The following is an 18,723-nucleotide window of genomic DNA, read 5'->3' on the forward strand; positions in this document are numbered from 1 at the left end:
CTTGAAAACAAAGAAAAACTTCCAGGCCAGGAGCTGGTGGAGCAGACGACATTTCAGGAAAGTAGGTGCTTAAGCAGAAAGTGTGAGGATTAGCAAACAAAGCAAGAGCTCTGCAAACATAAACACCCTCACACACAGAAATGGAAAATTTCTTTTCTTTGTGTAGACCCCCAAATAGTATTTCTTCCACTATTCCCTTTTTGCCCAGCTACAAGTCTCTCTTGATAAAGCCCTTCTTTGCAAGACTGAAGGTGCAAGACTTACAGATGCTGTCCAAGATTGGTTACTGATTATTCTGCTAGTTTTCCATTTCTTAGGGGAAACTTGTTCAACAACACAAATCTCAAGATCTAAAACTAAGGGCCCTGAAAGAAGAAATCCAAGCTAGATCAAATTTCCAGCTAGGGTTCTAAAAGCAGAAATTCCAAGTTAAACCAGGTCTTTAGAATCTTCTATAATAGCCCTTTGTATCTGGCTCACCTATATCAGAAAGTATTAATACAGAGTTATTTAGGCCTCCTCTTCTCATATGTATTTTTATCTGTTTGTTTTTTCAGACTAAAAAGATTGAATGAACATTGCTGTCATTTGCTTTTGCACTCCTTTTCTTTCTACTTCTGCAAATTACCTGAAAAACTGTTGTGAAGATTAATCAATTAGCACAACTAATCAAAAATTACATATATAAGACTCCTGGTAGTGTTTGGCGTATAAAAAGCACTTAGTAAATGCCAGTTTTCTAGATTTTTTTTTTTTTTACTTCTGTGATTTATCTGCAGGTATTCATCTCTAGCAGCTCTGAATCATTTTGCTTATTTTTTTCAAGGGGGAAATGTTTTGTGTTTATTTCTAGTGTAGCATTGAAACTACATGAATTTATGCCAATGGGGAAACATGAGAGGAGGATTGGAATTGGTTCCTTGACTATTATACTGAGACATGAAAAGATTACTTGAGCTGGGATATTAGATACATTTAAAGACAGCCCTAATGGTATGCTACCCTGAGAGTGACGCCAAAAGCATTGATAAATATTCCTAACCATTGATCCTTTCACAATGTAGAAGTTAGTGTAACTGAAAATAGCCAGAAAGAAATGCGTTGAACTGTAGGCAGGGTTCAACGTAGAAATGTTTTGAATATATCCTTGAGTTTTCTAAACTTCCTGTAACTAAAAAAGGTTAATTTTAAATGAGAAAAGAAGATAAACATTATTTTATAAATAGGTGATGGAAAATAATTTTACCTTTCTGAAATAACTCTCAATGACAGAGTTCCTTTTATGGTAAGTATTTTTAATATTAAAAGTGTGTGACTATACATATATGTACATGTTTTGAAATATTGTCCTGAAATTTAGTGTTGGGCCAAAGTACCTAACCAGCTAAATACATGAAAATTAAGCAATTAGTTTCAATAGTAGGTTTTAGTAAAGGAGAAAAACTGTGGCTTTTCCTCTGAAGTGTCCCAGTTCTGATTGCACTGTTGCTAGAGAAGTGGAGGGGCTGGGGTTGCTAAGTCCACAGAGAGAGAACAGAAGAAGGAAGAGCATTTCTACCAAGAGGAATTAACTGATTAGAAGATGGGGAGCTCGTGTGGTGGCAGTAACTCTGAAGGGAAAAGGGGGTGCTCCAGATTGGTCCAGGAGGGAAAACTTGGAGATCGCATTGTTTGGTTTTGCCATGTAGTCCTTTCATCCTAAAAGTGAGGTCTTGAGATATTAATATAAGAACATATACATGGAATACTTTGGCCACCTGATGTGATAAGCTGACTCATTGGAAAAGACCCTGATGCTGGGAAGGATTGAAGGCAAAAGGAGAAGGGGGCAGCAGAGGACGAGATGGTTAGATAGCATCACCAATTCAATGGATATGAATCTGAGCAAACTCTGGGAGATAGTGAAGCACAGAGGAGCCTGGCGTGCTGCAGTCCATAGGGTCACAATGAGTCGGACACGACTTAGTGACAGAAGAACAACAAAATACATACACACTTAATTTTTTTCCATACCCTTTCCTTAGAACCATCTCTCTTTTGCCTCCCTCCCTCTTGAGGGCTTTTGGGGTCAGGAGAGTGCTTGTAGCAAGGGTGAGAGAAGTGCAAAAGTGACTTGGGTTGGTTACTACCGGGAGGGATTAGATTGGAAATGTGATGAGAGGCAACAGAAGTATAGAACTGACTGCAGATATTTGGATGTCAGAGCTTATAAAGACGGAAATGTATGATATCAGTGAATTATTTAATGTATAGCACACCCAATGCCCATGGGCTGCAGCATTCTTATTCTCAGGCAACTAAATGGGAATTTCAACCCTGCCTTTGTCATGGGTGACTCGGGTAACTGTTTAAGGATGGAAAATAATATTTATATTTCTACCTTTATCTGTGAGATTCCTAGTCCTTCCCAACATGCACTTTCATAATGTGGTCTTTTCCTTGCAGGGCATCCAGTATTTATGTTCACTCCAAGACCTGAATTTATATTATAACAACATTCCTTCATTAGTGGAGGTGTCCCGCCTACAGCCTTTACCCTTCCTCAAAGAACTAGATTTGAGACTCAATCCTGTTGTCAGGAAAGATACAGATTATAGGCTTTTTGCTGTCTATACGCTACAAACTCTGGAGAAACTGGGTGAGACCCTCCTCCCTTGTTCTTTGTCCCCAAATCTTACTTTAAACCAGCTGCCTCCTAACCTTTTGGATGTTGGCCCAGAGTGTGCACTGGCAGGATATATTTGTTTATTAGTCAATATTTATGTAACTTTTGTGTTGGCAGGATGTATGACGAGTCCTTTTATTGTTTATTGAATGACAATCTATGATTTTATCAGTTACTTCCAGCTTTAGTTTTCTTCAGTTGATGGTTTCACCACCACTTCCTCCCCAACAAAAAGTTTCCAAGTTGACATTTATTTTTCCAGGTGCCCCAAGTTTGTAACTACATTAGCAGTAGAAAACAAATACAGCAACTTTTTGAGGCTTATTTGGCAAGGAACAATAAATATTCCTTCAAATGAATTAGTCTGTATTTCTTTATAATTTTATTCTCATTGATATAAACTTCTATGTTACATGCTCCTGAGAAAGCTATAGGGAAGCTAAGTAAAGTCTTTTAGAAATGGTGTGACTTTCAGCCTTTAAGATTAGGCCATTTGGATTGTTTGCTGCCCAAACTGTACTTTCCTGTAGTGATAGTTACACTTAGGTGACAGTTGTTGCTATGGTGTCCCTGTAGTCTCCCTGAGTTACTACTTACTCCAATGACAACATAATAGCATTATTCTGTGACCCGTCTCAAACAAAAGATGAGACTGATCTTTAGTTTTTACTCTGTGAATATGCTTTTCTGACCCACTACTGTTTACTCCAAAAAAGAAATATGCTCAGACCACGGTTTTTGCCTCCAGATGACCGAGCCGTACGAGAAAGTGAGAGAAAAGCTGCCAAGCTGCATTTTAGTCAGTTGGGCAACAGTGAAAATTTTCTTTTAGAGATGGAAAAGAGGTAAGATTTTTACCAAAGATTTTTTTAGTTTGGTTCTGGACAGAGAGTAGTGAATTCCTGCTTAACCGTCTTCATTATCCAGCAGAAATCTCTATAAATTGTAAGAATCCTCAGATTAGAAATCAAAGTATCTATGCAGAATTTTCAGATTTATCTGGGGTGAAAATCTGGCCGTCAGTGGAACATTTCTGCTTTCTTGAACCATTGTGTCTTCTTTGGATATAATTGTACATTCTCTAAAGTTATTGTTCAGAGTTTATAGATAGGGATTTTATGGGATTAGTTATTCCCATAAATGTTTGCCAGCCCTTTCTTGGTAGAGTTATAAATCAGTACATGGTCTTTTCCTATTGAATTAGGAGGATTACATACATTACCATGGGAAGGATCATTAGAGATAAATTTGTTAATGATAAGCATTTTTGTACAAAACCAAAAGTAAATGGCCCTTTAAGCTCTAAGGAATCTAAATGGTAGATTTTTCCATTTTTATTACTAAAATTCTGTCAAAATAAGGAACCATATCTTCTACCCCCAGATTCATGATTTTTTTAAAGTTGTTTTATAATTTTTGAAAAATAGAAGTTTATGATAAACAATTTAACACAGAAGTACAGGAGAAAAAGTCAAAAATCACCCTATATTTTGCTACTAAGTTAACTACTAGTAATGTTTGGTATATATCCTTTCAGACATCTGTGTACCTATACACATATGTAGATGTATTATTAGTACTTTTTTTCTGATGATAGAATTGTCTTTATTGTGAGAATATGGAAAGTAGAGGAAAAAACAATGTTAGTCACTTATAATCACACTACCCAGAAAGAAACACTAATTATATTATGGTAAATATCGTCTTAGTTTTAGGTATATGTATATATGTGTGTGTATTGTGTCTGTGCATATTTATATATTATAACAACATTGGACCTTATATATAATACAGTCAATATAAATATATATTAATAATTAAATATATTTCTTTTATAGCAGTTTACTTCCTATACATACCATTTTTAATTTGATAAGATGTGAAAATGTCCATGCAACACTAAATATTCTTCCTCAGAATGTTTTTTGTTTACTTCTTTATTATCTTTCCCCTCCACTAGAATATAAACTCCATGAGAACAAAGACCTTGCTTGTCTTGTTTACTGCAGTAGCCCTAGTGCCTAGAACAATGTCTGGCCCATGAGCGGTGCAAAGAAATAGTTTGCTGAATGATGATTAAGTGAAGTCCATGCCTGTTGGCCTGGGATCCTGCTCTTTTCTGGTGACTCTGCCTGTCTCTGTTCTTATCCATTATATGTTTTGTAATGTAACCCTCAGAGAGCAGCCTTATTTCTCTATTTTTTTAAGTTCCCTATTTAAAAAAATATTTGTTTATTTTTGGCTATGCTCAGTCTTCATTGCTGCTCAGACCTTTCTCTAGTTGCAGCAAGCAAAGGCTACTCCATAGCTGTAGTGTGCAGGCTTCTCGTTAAGATGACTTCTCTTGTTGCACAGCATGGACTCCACACACGAGGGATTCAGTAGCTGTGGCTCTAGAGCACAGGCTCAATAGGTGTGGTACATGGGCTTAGTTGCTCTTTGACATGTGGGATGTTTCTGGATTAGGGGTCAAACCTGTGGCTTCTGCATTGTCAGGTGGATTCTTTACTACTGAGCCACCATGGAAGCCCATAAGTTCCCTATATTTTAAAGTCCAGTTTAATTTGTTGTTGTATATTTGCTAAATCTGACTCTTTCGCAACCCCATGAACTGTAGTCTGCTAGGCTCCTCTCCCCATGGGATTTCCCAAGCAAGAATGCTGGGGTGGGTTGCCATTTCCTTCTCCAGGGAATCTTCCCGACTCAGGGATTGAACCCAGGTCTCCTTCCTTGCAGGTGGATTCTTTACCACTGGGCCATCTGGGAAGCCCTGAGGTTAATGAGATTAATTTACATAGACTAAAGTTCACCCTAGAAAGAATTATAGAATATTTCTTAAAAATTATTTGTATATGTACTTTGTAAATTAATTCCTGTTTTAAATGCATTGGAGTACCTTGTTTACTATAGAAATCCAGAGGTGAGTAAATGTATAACTGAATAAACTTCCTAGTGAGGCAAACAATTATCAGTGCTATATTTCTGTTTAGTTACCTTATAGTGATTGCAAAAACAGAAGTAAAATGTTGCTCAAGTGTCCAGAATTAACATTAGTACTCTAAAAGCTCTCCAACCTTGGGTGAAGGACTGTTCTTTTAAGCCTTTCTGAGTCCCAAGTCCCCCAACCTATAAAATGGTGATTATAGATTAATGGGAGAGCTTTTATGATTAAATAAAATGATGAGAGTAAAGTGCTTGGCTCATAGTTTAGGCTGTTTGTACTTAATGTATTTCCCAATCTGTACACACCAGTCTTACCATACTACATCAATCAAGTGCAAACATTCACCTTTCTTATTTCTTTTTCAAACTAATGGTTATAGTTGTATCCACTGTAATTCTTGGTAGAAGAACCATCCTTTCTGTGTCCTATGAAGTTTTTAATTCAAAAGAAAACATTTTTATTTTATAATATAAATAATACTCCCTGAGTCATCCAGACTTAAGTTTATGTCAAGAAAACAGAGTATCTAAGTTCGGAATTTTCTGGCTTTCATGCTTTCGAGAGTGAACTATAGTGTCTTTCTTTCTCATTTCCCAATGAAAATACTATGACTTAAAAAAAAATAGTCTTAACTGAAATATTCGTGAAAATAATATGTTCTGGAGCATTTGGGGAAAAAATATCTGATCACCCTGAAATGTTTTTTTTCTAAATAGCCTTTACTCGTGATCTCAGAAGCTTCTTTCAGTTTTAAATAAATTATTTGATGTGACAGCTCTAGGGAGAAGACAGTAAAAAACTGTGTAACAAATGAGAGCACTGCATCAAAAGTCAGCACTGATAGTGATAACAGAATTGAACCTGGTAAGTTTTCCCTTTCTGACCACAAAACAATTAAAACATTAACTGTTTCTGTTTTCATGTCCCATCTTGAGTAGGATGAAGACAAAATAGTTGAGAAATAACATAGATTTGAAGCAAGCACGAGATTTACCAGTTTGTGTTTTTCCTTCTTTCTCTTACTGCCAGAAAAGCCCTATTTACTAAGCAGGCCTAAGCCAGAACCCATCAAAGTGTACAAGCTGTACTCAGTTCAGTTTCACTTACATCACTTTATATCATTAGTACATCCTGAAAATTGCATTGCCAATCCCCACAGGATTCATTAGCCACAGACTCAGGACTCATCTGCATCAGTGCAGCTCACACCCTTAGCCTCTTGGCGTCTCCACCTTGAAACTTTGCAGCTGCAGAATCTATTTGTGCTATATTCTTGGGGGTTGTTGCCTGTAAGCAGTATTGGTAATCCAACGTGACTAAAGTGTTATGCTACATTCATGGTCATCCCACATGCTAGAAGAAAGCTTTCCAGTAGAGAACTTGCATGCAGTGAGCCCATATCGATTAATTTGGCACTCATCAGATGACCTTTCACTTGAGAAAATTTTTTCTGGCTTGAGGTATCTGTCCCTTTTTGAAGGGTCTACAAACTCTAAAAATTAATCCTTAAAGTCTCAACAATAATTAATAGATTGATGATGTAGTTTAGACACAAAGGGTTTTCAATTTGTAATATACAGTATTTTATTTCCTGACTTTGTATCTATCCATGTAGATACTAATTGACAAAGTATTTTCATGTAGTATTTCATGGTAAAATAAGCCATAGTGAGGTATGATATTTATTTTCCTTTCTTAGAGGTCTCAGAGGTCTTAGAGGTCACACGTAAGTCATGGACCATAGATTGCTCTATTTCATTTTAAATAGCATTTTTTATATTTCAAAATTGATGAAATTCTATTGTAATTATTTTGGAAAGTACTGAAAAGCCCGAAGAACATTTTAATCACTCAGAAGACTGTCCCCTAAAGAGAATTTCAGTTAATTTGATATACAGCTTTCCTATCTTTTTATAAGTATAAGCATCTATGTATCCATTTCCAGAATGACAAAGATACACTGAAGCATAATTTGATTACATTTTTTGTATGAGTTGAATTAAATGTCATTTATATCATTATATGTCATAAGCACACACAGTCACTCTATGAATTAAAATGTTTTAAAGTACATAGCCTTTACTGAGAACAAACTGCTTTGCTAGACATGGGGCCCACTTCTAAAGGTGCTCAGAAGCTCCAGCTGTTGCTGGAATTTTTTTTTAATATTAGATTTATTTTGCTGCTTTGAAACGTTAAAGATCTTTGCTTTCTGCTGAAAATTACATTTTGTGCTAGATCCCTGGGGAGTGTTGCCTGTAAGCACTGTTAGTGATCCAGTATGACTAAAGTGGTTATACCATGTTAATGTTTGTGCCACAGGCTAGGACAAAACTTTCTAGAAAATATTACCCACTAGCTCAATTGTTCCGGAGAAGGCGATGGCACCCCACTCCAGTACTCTTGCCTGGAAAATCCCATGGATGCAGGAGCCTGGTGGGCTGCAGTCCATGGGGTCTCGAAGAGTCGGACTCGACTGAAGCGACTTAGCAGCAGCAGCAGCTCAAACAGTGCTTTCCCACCAGTCATTTAGGATGGTAGGGAATCTTCACTGTCTTGTATCCTCATCCTGGTCTCTTCACTGCATAATCTTTGACTGTTTCAAAGTTCCCTCTCTCTTTTCACATACCCCTAAAGTAAGCATACCTAGGATATGCCCTCAGATTCTCTTCTTTCTCTACTCTTTGCCCTATTGAGCTCATCTGTTTCCACAGCTAGCTTTATTTCCTCCCTGTTGATGACTCTTAAACATATTGGTCTAGCTTTGACAACTTGTACAGTTTCTCTGCATCAGTTCCACATTTCTGTTGACCAACTATTAACATACACTTGGAATCACCACTGAATAATTTTCCAGCCTCCCACATTAAACATGTTAAAAACTCAAATGAACGCCATTTCCTCGAGCCCTAAACAGCTCTCAGGGTTTCCTTAGTGTTACCATCACTTTCCTATTACTCAGGCTCAGAATGAGAGGGGGATATAATTCTCTCCCTCCCCCAGATCCAGTTGAATGTTCATACCGTAGAGTATGATTCACAATTAACAAGCTTTCTTTTCCCTTTCCTCTTAACAGGCATGTTTAATATCTATCATTCACTGACTATAAACTCTAGGCCAGGCTATGTGTATAATCTCATTAAATCCTCACAACAACCTTGACGGTGATTATCATTATCCTTGTTTCATGTGTGAGGAAACCAGGCCCAAAAGAGGTGAAATAATTTGCTCTAATTATACAGTAAATGGCAAAGCTGTGATGCAAACTCTAGTCTGTCAGTCATTAAGTCCTCTTAAATATTATACTGTGCTGCCTCCTAGTTTCTTCTTTATTCCGTTCATTTTGTTTCTCCTGTCAGATTAATTCTCTTAAAACTCAACCGTAATTATTATTTATTTGCCTGCTCAAAAACTTGCATGGTTCCCACTCATAGCTGAAGTTAGAGTCCTCAGTCCATACAAGGCTCCTCTAAGTTGTAGTTGTGGAACTTCCCTGGTGGTTAAGACTCTGAACACCTAATGCAGGGGGCCTGGGTTCAATCCTTGGTCAGGGTGCTAGATCCCACCTGCTGCAACTAAAGTTTCCACGTGCCACAATGAAGATCAAAGGTCCCATGTGCAGCAGCTAAGACAGCACAGCCAAATAATTAATTAAAAAAAAAAAACTGCTAGAGCTCATCTCTTCAGCCTACCCTGAAACCTTATATCTCCTGTTTCTCAACTACAATATACGATGCTTCAATCAAGTCAGACCACTCTCTCCTTTTTCTCTCTTTTGCCCTTGAACTAATGCTGTCCCTTCTGCCTTCAGTGCTTGCATTAAAATCCTTCTCTTCATGACCCAAATCAAAGTCCATTCTTTTTAGTGAAATTTTTGATTCTCATCCAACTTTTTTTTCTTTTTTCTTTTTGTAAACTCACATAAATTATCTTCTGAAACATATACTCTGGAAATAGAAAATTTGGTCATTTCCTGAATCACTTACAATATAAGATAATGAGACAAACATGAAAAAGCTAAATAACACAATTTCAGGCAGTGCATATGAAAACGTTAAATAAATGACACAGATCAGTATTCCTCAAACTCAGTGTCATGAACTCCTAGAGCAGGGATACTCTCAGAGGTCCACAGACAGTGTGAGGCCCTTTAATTTCATGTTTTTGTTTGATGCAGTTATGGAAAACATTTAAAAGATGTAAGAGCAAAAATATTCCTTTGCAGTATTAGTCTGCTATTTGAAAAAATAGACTGTTTTTTAGAATAGTTTTAGACCCACAGCAAAGCTGAACAGGAAATACAGGGTTCCTATATACCTCCTGCCTCTACACATATATAGCCTCTCTCACTACCAACAACAGGCATCAGAGTGGTGCTTTTGTTACAACTGGTGAACCTACATTGACACATTATTATCACCTGAAGTCCTTAGTTTACATTAGAGTTCCTTTTTGGTAGTGTACATTCTATGGGTTTGGCAAATGTATTAATATAATGACATGTATCCCCATTTTAGTATCATACAGAATAGTTTCACTGGCCTAAACTCTGCTCATGTAGTCTTCCCTTTCTCCCTTCTTACCCTGGCAACTACTGATATTTTTACCATCTCTTTACTTTTTTTTTTTTCCTCAGAAATTTTTACTGTGGTAAAATGTGTATAAGATTTACCATCTTAACCATTTTTAAGTGAATAGCTCACTGGTATGAAATGCATTCATAACATTGTGCAACCATCACCACCAGCCCTCTGGAACTCTTTTCATCTCACAAAACTGAACTATACCCATTAAATGATAACTCCCCATCTTGCCCTCCCTGTAGCCCCTAGAAATCACCATTTTATTTTCTCTCTCTCTGATACTGATTGCTCTGAGTCTCTTATAGAAGACAAATCATACAGTATTTGTCTTTTTGTGACTGGTTTATTTCACTTAGCATAATGTCCTCAATGTTGTTGCCCTCTTCCAACAACACAAGAGATGACTCTACACATGGACATCACCAGATGGTCAATACAAAAATCAGATTAATTATATTCTTTGCAGCCAAAGATGGAGAAACTCTATACTACAGTCAGCAAAAACAAGAACTTGAGCTGAGTATGGCTTAGATCATGAGCTCCTTAGGGCAAAATTTAGACTTAGATTGAAGAAAGTAGGGAAAACCACTAGACCATTCAGGTGTGATTTAAATCAAATTCCTTATGATTATACAGTGGAGGGGACAAGTAGATTCAAGGGATTAGATCTGGTAAACAGATTGCCTGAAGAACTATGGACAGAGGTTTGTAACATTGTACAGGAGGCAGTGACCAAAACCATCCCAAAGAAAAAGAAATGCAAGAAGGCAAAATGGTTATCTGAAGAGGCCTTACAGATAGCTGAGAAGAGAAGCAAAAGGCAAAATAGAAAGCGAAAGATACCAAATTGAATGCAGAGTTCCAGAGAATAGCAAGAAGAGATAAGAAAGCTGTAAGAGAACAATGCAAAGAAATAGAGGAAAACAATAGAATGGAAAAGACTAGAGACCTCTTCAAGAAAACTGGATGGGCACATTCAAGTAAACGGCAAGGACCTAACAGAAGCAGAAGAGATTAAGAAGAGGCAGCAAGAATACACAAAAGAACTGTACAATAAAGGTCTTAATGACCCAGGTTCAGGAAATAACAGAATGGAGAAGACTGGAGATCTCTTCAAGAAAATTAGAGATAACAAGGGAACATTTCATGCAAAGATGGGCTCGATAAAGCACAGAAATGGTATGGACCTAACAGAAGCAGAAGATATTAAGAAGAGGTGGCAAGAACACACAGAACTGTACAAAAAAGATCTTCATGACCAAGATAATCACAATGGTGTAATCACTCACCTAGAGCCAGACATCCTGGAATGTGAAGTCAAGTGGGCCTTAGAAAGCATCACTATGAACAAAGCTAGTGGAGGTGATGGAATTCCAGTTGAGCTGTTTCAAATCCTGAAAGATGATGCTGTGAAAGTGCTGCACTCAATATGCCAGCAATTTTGGAAAACTCAGCAGTGGCCACAGGACTGGAAAAGTTCAGTTTTCATTCCAATCCCAAAGAAAGGCAATGCCAAAGAATGCTCAAACTACTGCACAATTGCACTCATCTCACATGCTAGTAAAGTAATGCTCAAAATTCTCTAAGCCAGGCTTCAGCAATACGTGAACTGTGAACTTCCAGATGTTCAAGCTGGATTTAGAAAAGTCAGAGGAACCAGAGATCAAATTGCCAACATCTGCTGGATCATCGAAAAACCAAGAGAGTTCCAGAAAAACATCTGCTTTATTGACTATGCCAAAGCCTTTGACTGTGTGGATCACAATAAAGTGTGGAAAATTCTTCAAGAGATGGGAATACCAGACCACCTGACCTGCCTCTTGAGAAATCTGTATGCAGGTCAGGAAGCAACGGTTAGAACTGGACATGGAACAACAGACTGGTTCCAAATAGGAAAAGGAGTACATCAAGGCTGTATATTGTCACCCTGCTTATTTAACTTATATGCAGAGTACATCATGAGAAACGCTGGACTGGAAGAAACACAAGCTGGAATCAGGATTGCTGGGAGAAATATCAATAACCTCAGATATGCAGATGACACCACCCTTATGGCAGAAAGTAAAGAGGAACTAAAAAGCCTCTTGATGAAAGTGAAAGTGGAGAGTGAAAAAGTTGGCTTAAAGCTCAACATTCAGAAAATGAAGATCATGGCATCTGGTCCCATCACTTCATGGGAAATAGATGGGGAAACAGTGGAAACAGTGTCAGACTTTATTTTTGGGGGCTCCAAAATCACTGCAGATGGTGACTGCAGCCATAAAATTAAAAGATGCTTACTCCTTGGAAGAAAAGTTATGACCAAGCTAGACAGCATATTGAAAAGAGAGACATTACTTTGCCAACAAAGGTCTGTCTAGTCAAGGCTATGGTTTTTTCCAGTGGTCATGTATGAATGTGAGAGTTGGACTGTGAAGAAGGTTGAGCGCCGAAGAATTGATGCTTTTGAACTGTGGTGTTGGAGAAGACTCCTGAGAGTCCCTTGGATTGCAAGGAGATCCAACCAGTCCATTCTAAAGGAGATCAGCTCTGGGTGTTCTTTGGAAGGACTGATGCTGAAGCTGAAACTCCAGTACTTTGTCCACCTCATGTGAAGAGTTGACTCATTGGAAAAGACTCTGATTCTGGGAGGGATTGAGGTCAGGAGGAGAAGGGGACGACAGAGGATGAGATGGCTGGATGGCATCACCGACTTGATGGATGTGAGTTTGAGTGAACTCTGGGAATTGGTGATGGACAGGGAGGCCTGGCATGCTGCGACTCATGGGGTTGCAAAGAGTCGGACATGACTGAGCGACTGAACTGATCTGAACTGAATAACCCAGATAATCATGATGGTGTGATCACTCACCTAGAGCCAGACATCCTGGAATGTGAAGTCAAGTGGGCCTTAGGAAGCATTACTATGGACAAATCTGGTGGAGGTGATGAAATTCCAGCTGAGCTATTGCTAATCCTAAAAGATAATTCTGTTAAAGTGCTGCACTCAATATGCCAGCAAGTTTAGAAAACTCATCAATGGCCACAGGACTGGAAAAGGTCAGTTTTCATTCTAATCACAAGGAAAGGCAATGCCAAAGAATGTTCAAACTCCTGCACTATTTTGCTCATTTCACGTGATAGCAAGGTAATGCTCAAAATCCTTCTGGCTAGGCTTCAGCAGTATATGAACCGAGAACTTTCAGATGTACAAACTGGATTTAGAAAAGGCAAAGGAACCAGAGATCAAATTGCCAGCATCTGTTGGATCGTAGAAAAAGCTAGGGAATTCAAAAAAAAAAAAATCTGCTTCATTGATTACACTAAAGGCTTTGACTATGTGGATCACAACAAACTGGAAAATTCTGAAGGAAGTTGGGATACCAGACCACCTTACTTGCCTCCTGAGAAACCTGTATGCAGGTCAAGAAGCAATTAGAACCAGACATGGAAAAATAGACTGGTTCCAAATTGGGAAAGGAGTACATCAAGGCTGTATATTGTCACCCTGCTTATTTAACTTATATGCAGAGTACATTATGTGAAATACCAAGCTGGATGAGTCACAGACTGGAATCAAGATTGCCAGAAGTAACAACAACCTTAGATGTGCAGATGATACCAGCAGAAAGCAAAGATGAACTAAAGTGCCTCTTAATGAGGGTGAAAGAGGAGAGTGAAAAAATGGCTTAAAACTCAACATTCAGAAAACTAAGATCCATGGCTTCCAGTCCTATCCCTTTATGCAAATAGATGGGGAAAAAGTAGAAACAGTGACAGATTTTATTTTCCTGGGTTCCAAAATTACTGTGGAAGGTGACTGCAGCCATGAAATTAAAACATGCTTGCTCTTTGGAAGAAAAGTTATGACAAACCTAGACAGCATAGTAAAAAGCAGAGACATTACTTTGCTGACAAAGGTCCATATAGTCAAAGCTGTGGTTTTCCCAATAGTCATCTATGGATGTGAGAGTTGGACCATAAAGAATGCTGAGTGCCGAAGAATTGATGCTTTTGAATTGTCATGCTGGAGAAGACTCTTGAGAGTCCCTTGGACAGCAAGGAGATCAAATCAGTCAATCCTAAAGGAAATCAACCCTGAATATTCATTGGAAGGACTGATGCTGAAGCTGAAGCTCCAGTACTTCTGCCACCTGAGGCGAAGAGCCAACTCATTGGTAAAGATCTGATGCTGGGAAAGATTGATAGCAGGAGGAGAAAGGGGGGACAGAGGATGAGATGGTTGGATGGAATCACTGACTCAATGGACATGAGTTTGAGCAAACTCCAGGAGCTAGTAAAGGACACGGAAGCCTGGTATGCTACAGTCCATGGAGTCGTAAAGAGTTGTACATGACTTAGTGACTGAACAACAACAATGTCCTCAAAGTTCATCCACATGGTAGCATTTGTCAGAATTTCCTTCCTTTTTAAGGGTGAATGATATTCCATTGTATGTATAGAGCACATTTTGTTTATCCATTCATTTGTCGATGGACACTTGGGTTGCTCCCGTGTTTTAGCTTTTGTGAATAATGCTGCTGTGAACAGGGGTATACAACTATCTCTTCAAGACCCTGCTTTCACTTCTTTGGGGTATGTACCCAGAAGTGAAATTATTGGATCATATAGTAATTTTATTTTTAATTTTTTTTTCAGGAATTGCCATACCGTTGTCTATAGCCATTGTATCATTTTACACTCCCACCAACAGTGCACAAGAGTTCTGATTTCCCTACCTCCTTACCAACACTTGTTACTTTCTGATTTTTTGGTAGTAGCCATCCTACTGGGTGTGAGGTGGTATCTCATGTTTTTAATTTGTATTTCCCTGATGATCAGTGATGTTGAGTATTTTTGTGTGTGTGCTTATTGGCCATTTGTAAATCTTCGTTTGGAGAAATGTCTATTCAAGTCCTTTGCCCACTTTTGAACCAAGTTGCTTTTTTGTTGTTGTTGAGTATTAGGAGTTCTCTATATACTCTAAATATTAATTCTATATCAGATATATGATTTGCAAATATTTTCTCCCATTCTGTGGGCTGCCTGTGGGCTGCTACTCTGTGTGTATTGTTTTTAGATGCACAAAATTTTTAATTTTTCGTTAAGTTCAATTTGTCTGTTTTATCTTTTATTGCTTTGCCTTTGGTGTCACAGTGCCAAATCCAGTAAGCATTTTCTCTATGTTTTCTTCGAAGAGTTTTATAGTTTTTAAAATATATTTAATTTTTAAACATATATTTGGATGCCCCCAGTCTTAGTTGGGCCATGTGGGATCTAGTTCCCTGACCGGGGATCTAACCCCAGCCCCGTGCATTGAGAGTGTGGAGTCTTAGCCACTGGACCACTAGAGAAATCCTGAGTTTTATAGTTTAATGTATTACATTTAAGTCTTTGATCCATTAATCCATCCAGTTAATTTTTGTGTATGTGTTAGGTAAGGGTCCAGCTTAAATTTTTTGCATGAGGGGTGAGGGACTGGTAGCTGCTTCTTTGCTGAAAGTGAAAGTCGTTCAGGTGTGTCTGACTCGTGATCCCATGGACTGTAACCCACCAGGTTCCTCACCATGGAATTCTTCAGGCAAAAACACTGAAGTATAGCCTATCCCTTCTCCAGGGAATCTTCCCTACCCAGGGATCAAACCCAGGTCTCCCACATTGCAGACAGATTCTTTACAATCTGAGCCACTAGGGAAGCCCAAGAATACTGGAGTGGGTAGCCTATCCCTCTCCAGGGGATCTTCCTGACCCAGGAATCAAACCCGGGTCTCCTGCATTGCAGGTGGATTCTTTACCAGCTGAGCTACCAGGGAAGCCTTAGCTACTTTGCTAAGAACTGAAATTAACCAAAATTAATCCTAATTTACCTTCCATGCCTTCCCTCAGAAGTTGCAAGCCTTCAGTAGACTCCAGAATTCTAAAATAGTTATATCAAGAGAATTCTGCCAGTGCAGTTGTTGTCTAGGGGGGAGACAGGTGCAAGATGCTTCTCACTGCCATTTTCACCTGTCACCACAGTTTTGCCTTTTCCAGAATTTCATATAATTGGAGTCATACCATATGTAGCCTTTTCAGATTGGCTTTGTCTGCTTAGTGATATGCAGTGGTTTCCTCCATATCTTTTTGTGGCTTTCTTTTTAGGGCTTAATGGTGCTGTGGTCCATGGGGTCGCAAAGAGTCAGACACAACTGAGTGACTGAACTGAACTGAATATTCTATTATTATTATCTGGATTATTTATCCACTCACCTACTGAAGACCATCTTGATTGCTCCCAGGTTTTGGCAATTATGCAAAAAGTTGCTATAAACATCTATATGCAGGTGTTTGTATGGACATAAACTTTCAACTCCTTTGGGTAAATACCAAGTTTTTAGTTTTGTAAGAAATTGCCAAACTGTCACCTAATGTAATCTGCTTTTTAAAATATCTTTTCACACACTGAGTTTCTTAAACTGAAATTTCTCAAACTAGATTGATAGTCTCAGGGTTTATGAGAATGTTGAGTTTGAGAAACACTGATGTAGATGGGCATATGCTGTAGAGGCTCAGAGTATACTAGGAGCAAATGGGGAAAGGTTTTGTGACAGAAATTCATTTCTCTCTCATATAGAAATCTGGATGTTGGCAATCTAGGGCTGTTACTGGGGGTTCTAACAGATGAAAAAGGATATAGTGAGGGGCAACTGGCATTCTCTGGTGCGATGCATGTAAGAGCAATTCAGCAAACAGGTGTCTATCTACTGGAAAATTCCTGTGTTAGAGGCTAGGCATATTAGGAAATGACACAACAATGTCAGAGCTTCAGCTACTCCCACACCAGAGAGATTTATCTTAGCTGATTAGGTTACAAGTCAGGCTGAGACATGAGTTCGACTTTGGCAGAGGTAAAGAACTGTGGGGGAGAGACACTACCAGTTGACCTGGGTAAAGCCTTCCCCAAAAGGATACATTTAAGTTGGGCATTCAAATAAAATTCATTGGGCATAGTTGGGCATTCAATGCATAGAAAACAGAAGTAGAAAAAACAGATGTGACAGATTAGGAAATTGACTCAGCTTGTGACTCAGCTTGTGACTGGGGGCTTCTCAGGTGGTGCTAATGGAAAAGAACCTGCCTGCCAGTGCAGGAAACATAAGAGATGTGAGTTTGATCCCTGAATAGGGAAGATCCCCTGGAGAAGAAAATGGCAACTCACTCCAGTATTCTTGCCTGCAAAATCCCATGGACAAAGGAGCCTGGCAGGATACAGTCCATTGGGTCGCAGAGAGTTGAACATGACTGAAGCGTCTTGGCACGCATACATGCACGTGACTGGAGCTAAGGTGCTTGATTAAAGCCAAGTTGCAAGCGGTCTCTTTATGAAACATTTTCATTCTATTCTCTTGAAAATGGGTGACAAAGATGTTTTAGGTGGTAAGCATGATTAAATGTATAATTTAGAGCAATAACTCGATTGATTTAGTTAGATAGGCAGCAACTAAAGACAGCAGTCCAAGTGGGAGATAATAAGGACCTGTCCTGACATAGGACAATAATAGTGTGAATACAAATGAGGAGGTACAGATTAATTAAATCCTTGAGAGCTGGGACTTCCTTGGTGGTCCAGTGGCTAAGACTCAGCACTCCCAATGCAGGGGCCCTGGTCAGGGAACTAGATCCCACATGCTACTCCTAAAAAAAAAGATCCCAAATGCCAGAACTGAAAGAGCCCATGTGCTGCAACTCAGACTCCACACAGTCAAATAAATAAAAATAAATATTAAAAAAACTTTGTACTTCAAAGGACACTATCAAGAAGGTAAAAAAAAACTAGGAAATTGCTTGGCAGTCCAGTGGTTAGGGCTCCGTGCTTTCACTGCTTGGGGGATGGGTTCAATCCCTGGTGGGGGAGCTAAGATCCAAAATGCTGCACTGTATGACCAAAATAATAATTAATTTTTTAAAAAAGTAAAGCAACCCACAGAATAGGAGAAAATATTTACAAATCATATGTTTGACAAGGGTCTGATATCCATTATATATATATATATATATATATATCACAATAAACTGTGGAAAATTCTGAGAGAGATGGGAATACCAGACCACCTGACCAGCCTCTTGAGAAATCTGTATGCAGGTCAGGAAGCAACAGTTAGAACTGGACATGGAACAACAGACTGGTTCCAAATAGGAAAGGAGTATGTCAAGGCTGTATATTGTCACCCTGCTTATTTAACTTATATGCAGAGTACATCATGAGAAACACTGGGCTGGAAGAAACACAGGCTGGAATCAAGATTGCCGGGAGAAATATCAATAACCTCGGATATGCAGATGACACCACCCTTATGGCAGAAAGTGAAGAGGAACTAAAAAGCCTCTTGATAAAAGTGAAAGTGGAGAGTGAAAAAGTTGGCTTAAAGCTCAACATTCAGAAAACGAAAATCATGGCATCTGGTCCCATCACTTCATGGGAAATAGATGGGGAAATAGTGGAAACAGTGTCAGACTTTATTTTGGGGGACTCCAAAATCACTGCAGATGGTGACTGCAGCCATGAAATTAAA

At 38.7% G+C, this 18,723-nt stretch overlaps 1 protein-coding gene across 1 annotated transcript in view; it reads left to right on the forward strand.

Moving 5' to 3' along the window:
* Positions 1-18,723, forward strand: part of LRRC36 (leucine rich repeat containing 36) — a 56,440-nt gene that overhangs the window by 10,736 nt on the left and 26,981 nt on the right. The window contains exons 3-5 of the mRNA XM_069549947.1: positions 2,446-2,638; positions 3,414-3,510; positions 6,385-6,473. Coding sequence (XP_069406048.1) covers positions 2,446-2,638; positions 3,414-3,510; positions 6,385-6,473 — 379 coding nt within the window. The remainder of the gene's footprint in view (positions 1-2,445; positions 2,639-3,413; positions 3,511-6,384; positions 6,474-18,723) is intronic.

Source organism: Ovis canadensis, chromosome 14 (genome assembly GCF_042477335.2).
Source record: "Ovis canadensis isolate MfBH-ARS-UI-01 breed Bighorn chromosome 14, ARS-UI_OviCan_v2, whole genome shotgun sequence".
In the NCBI taxonomy this organism is placed as follows: domain Eukaryota; kingdom Metazoa; phylum Chordata; class Mammalia; order Artiodactyla; family Bovidae; genus Ovis; species Ovis canadensis.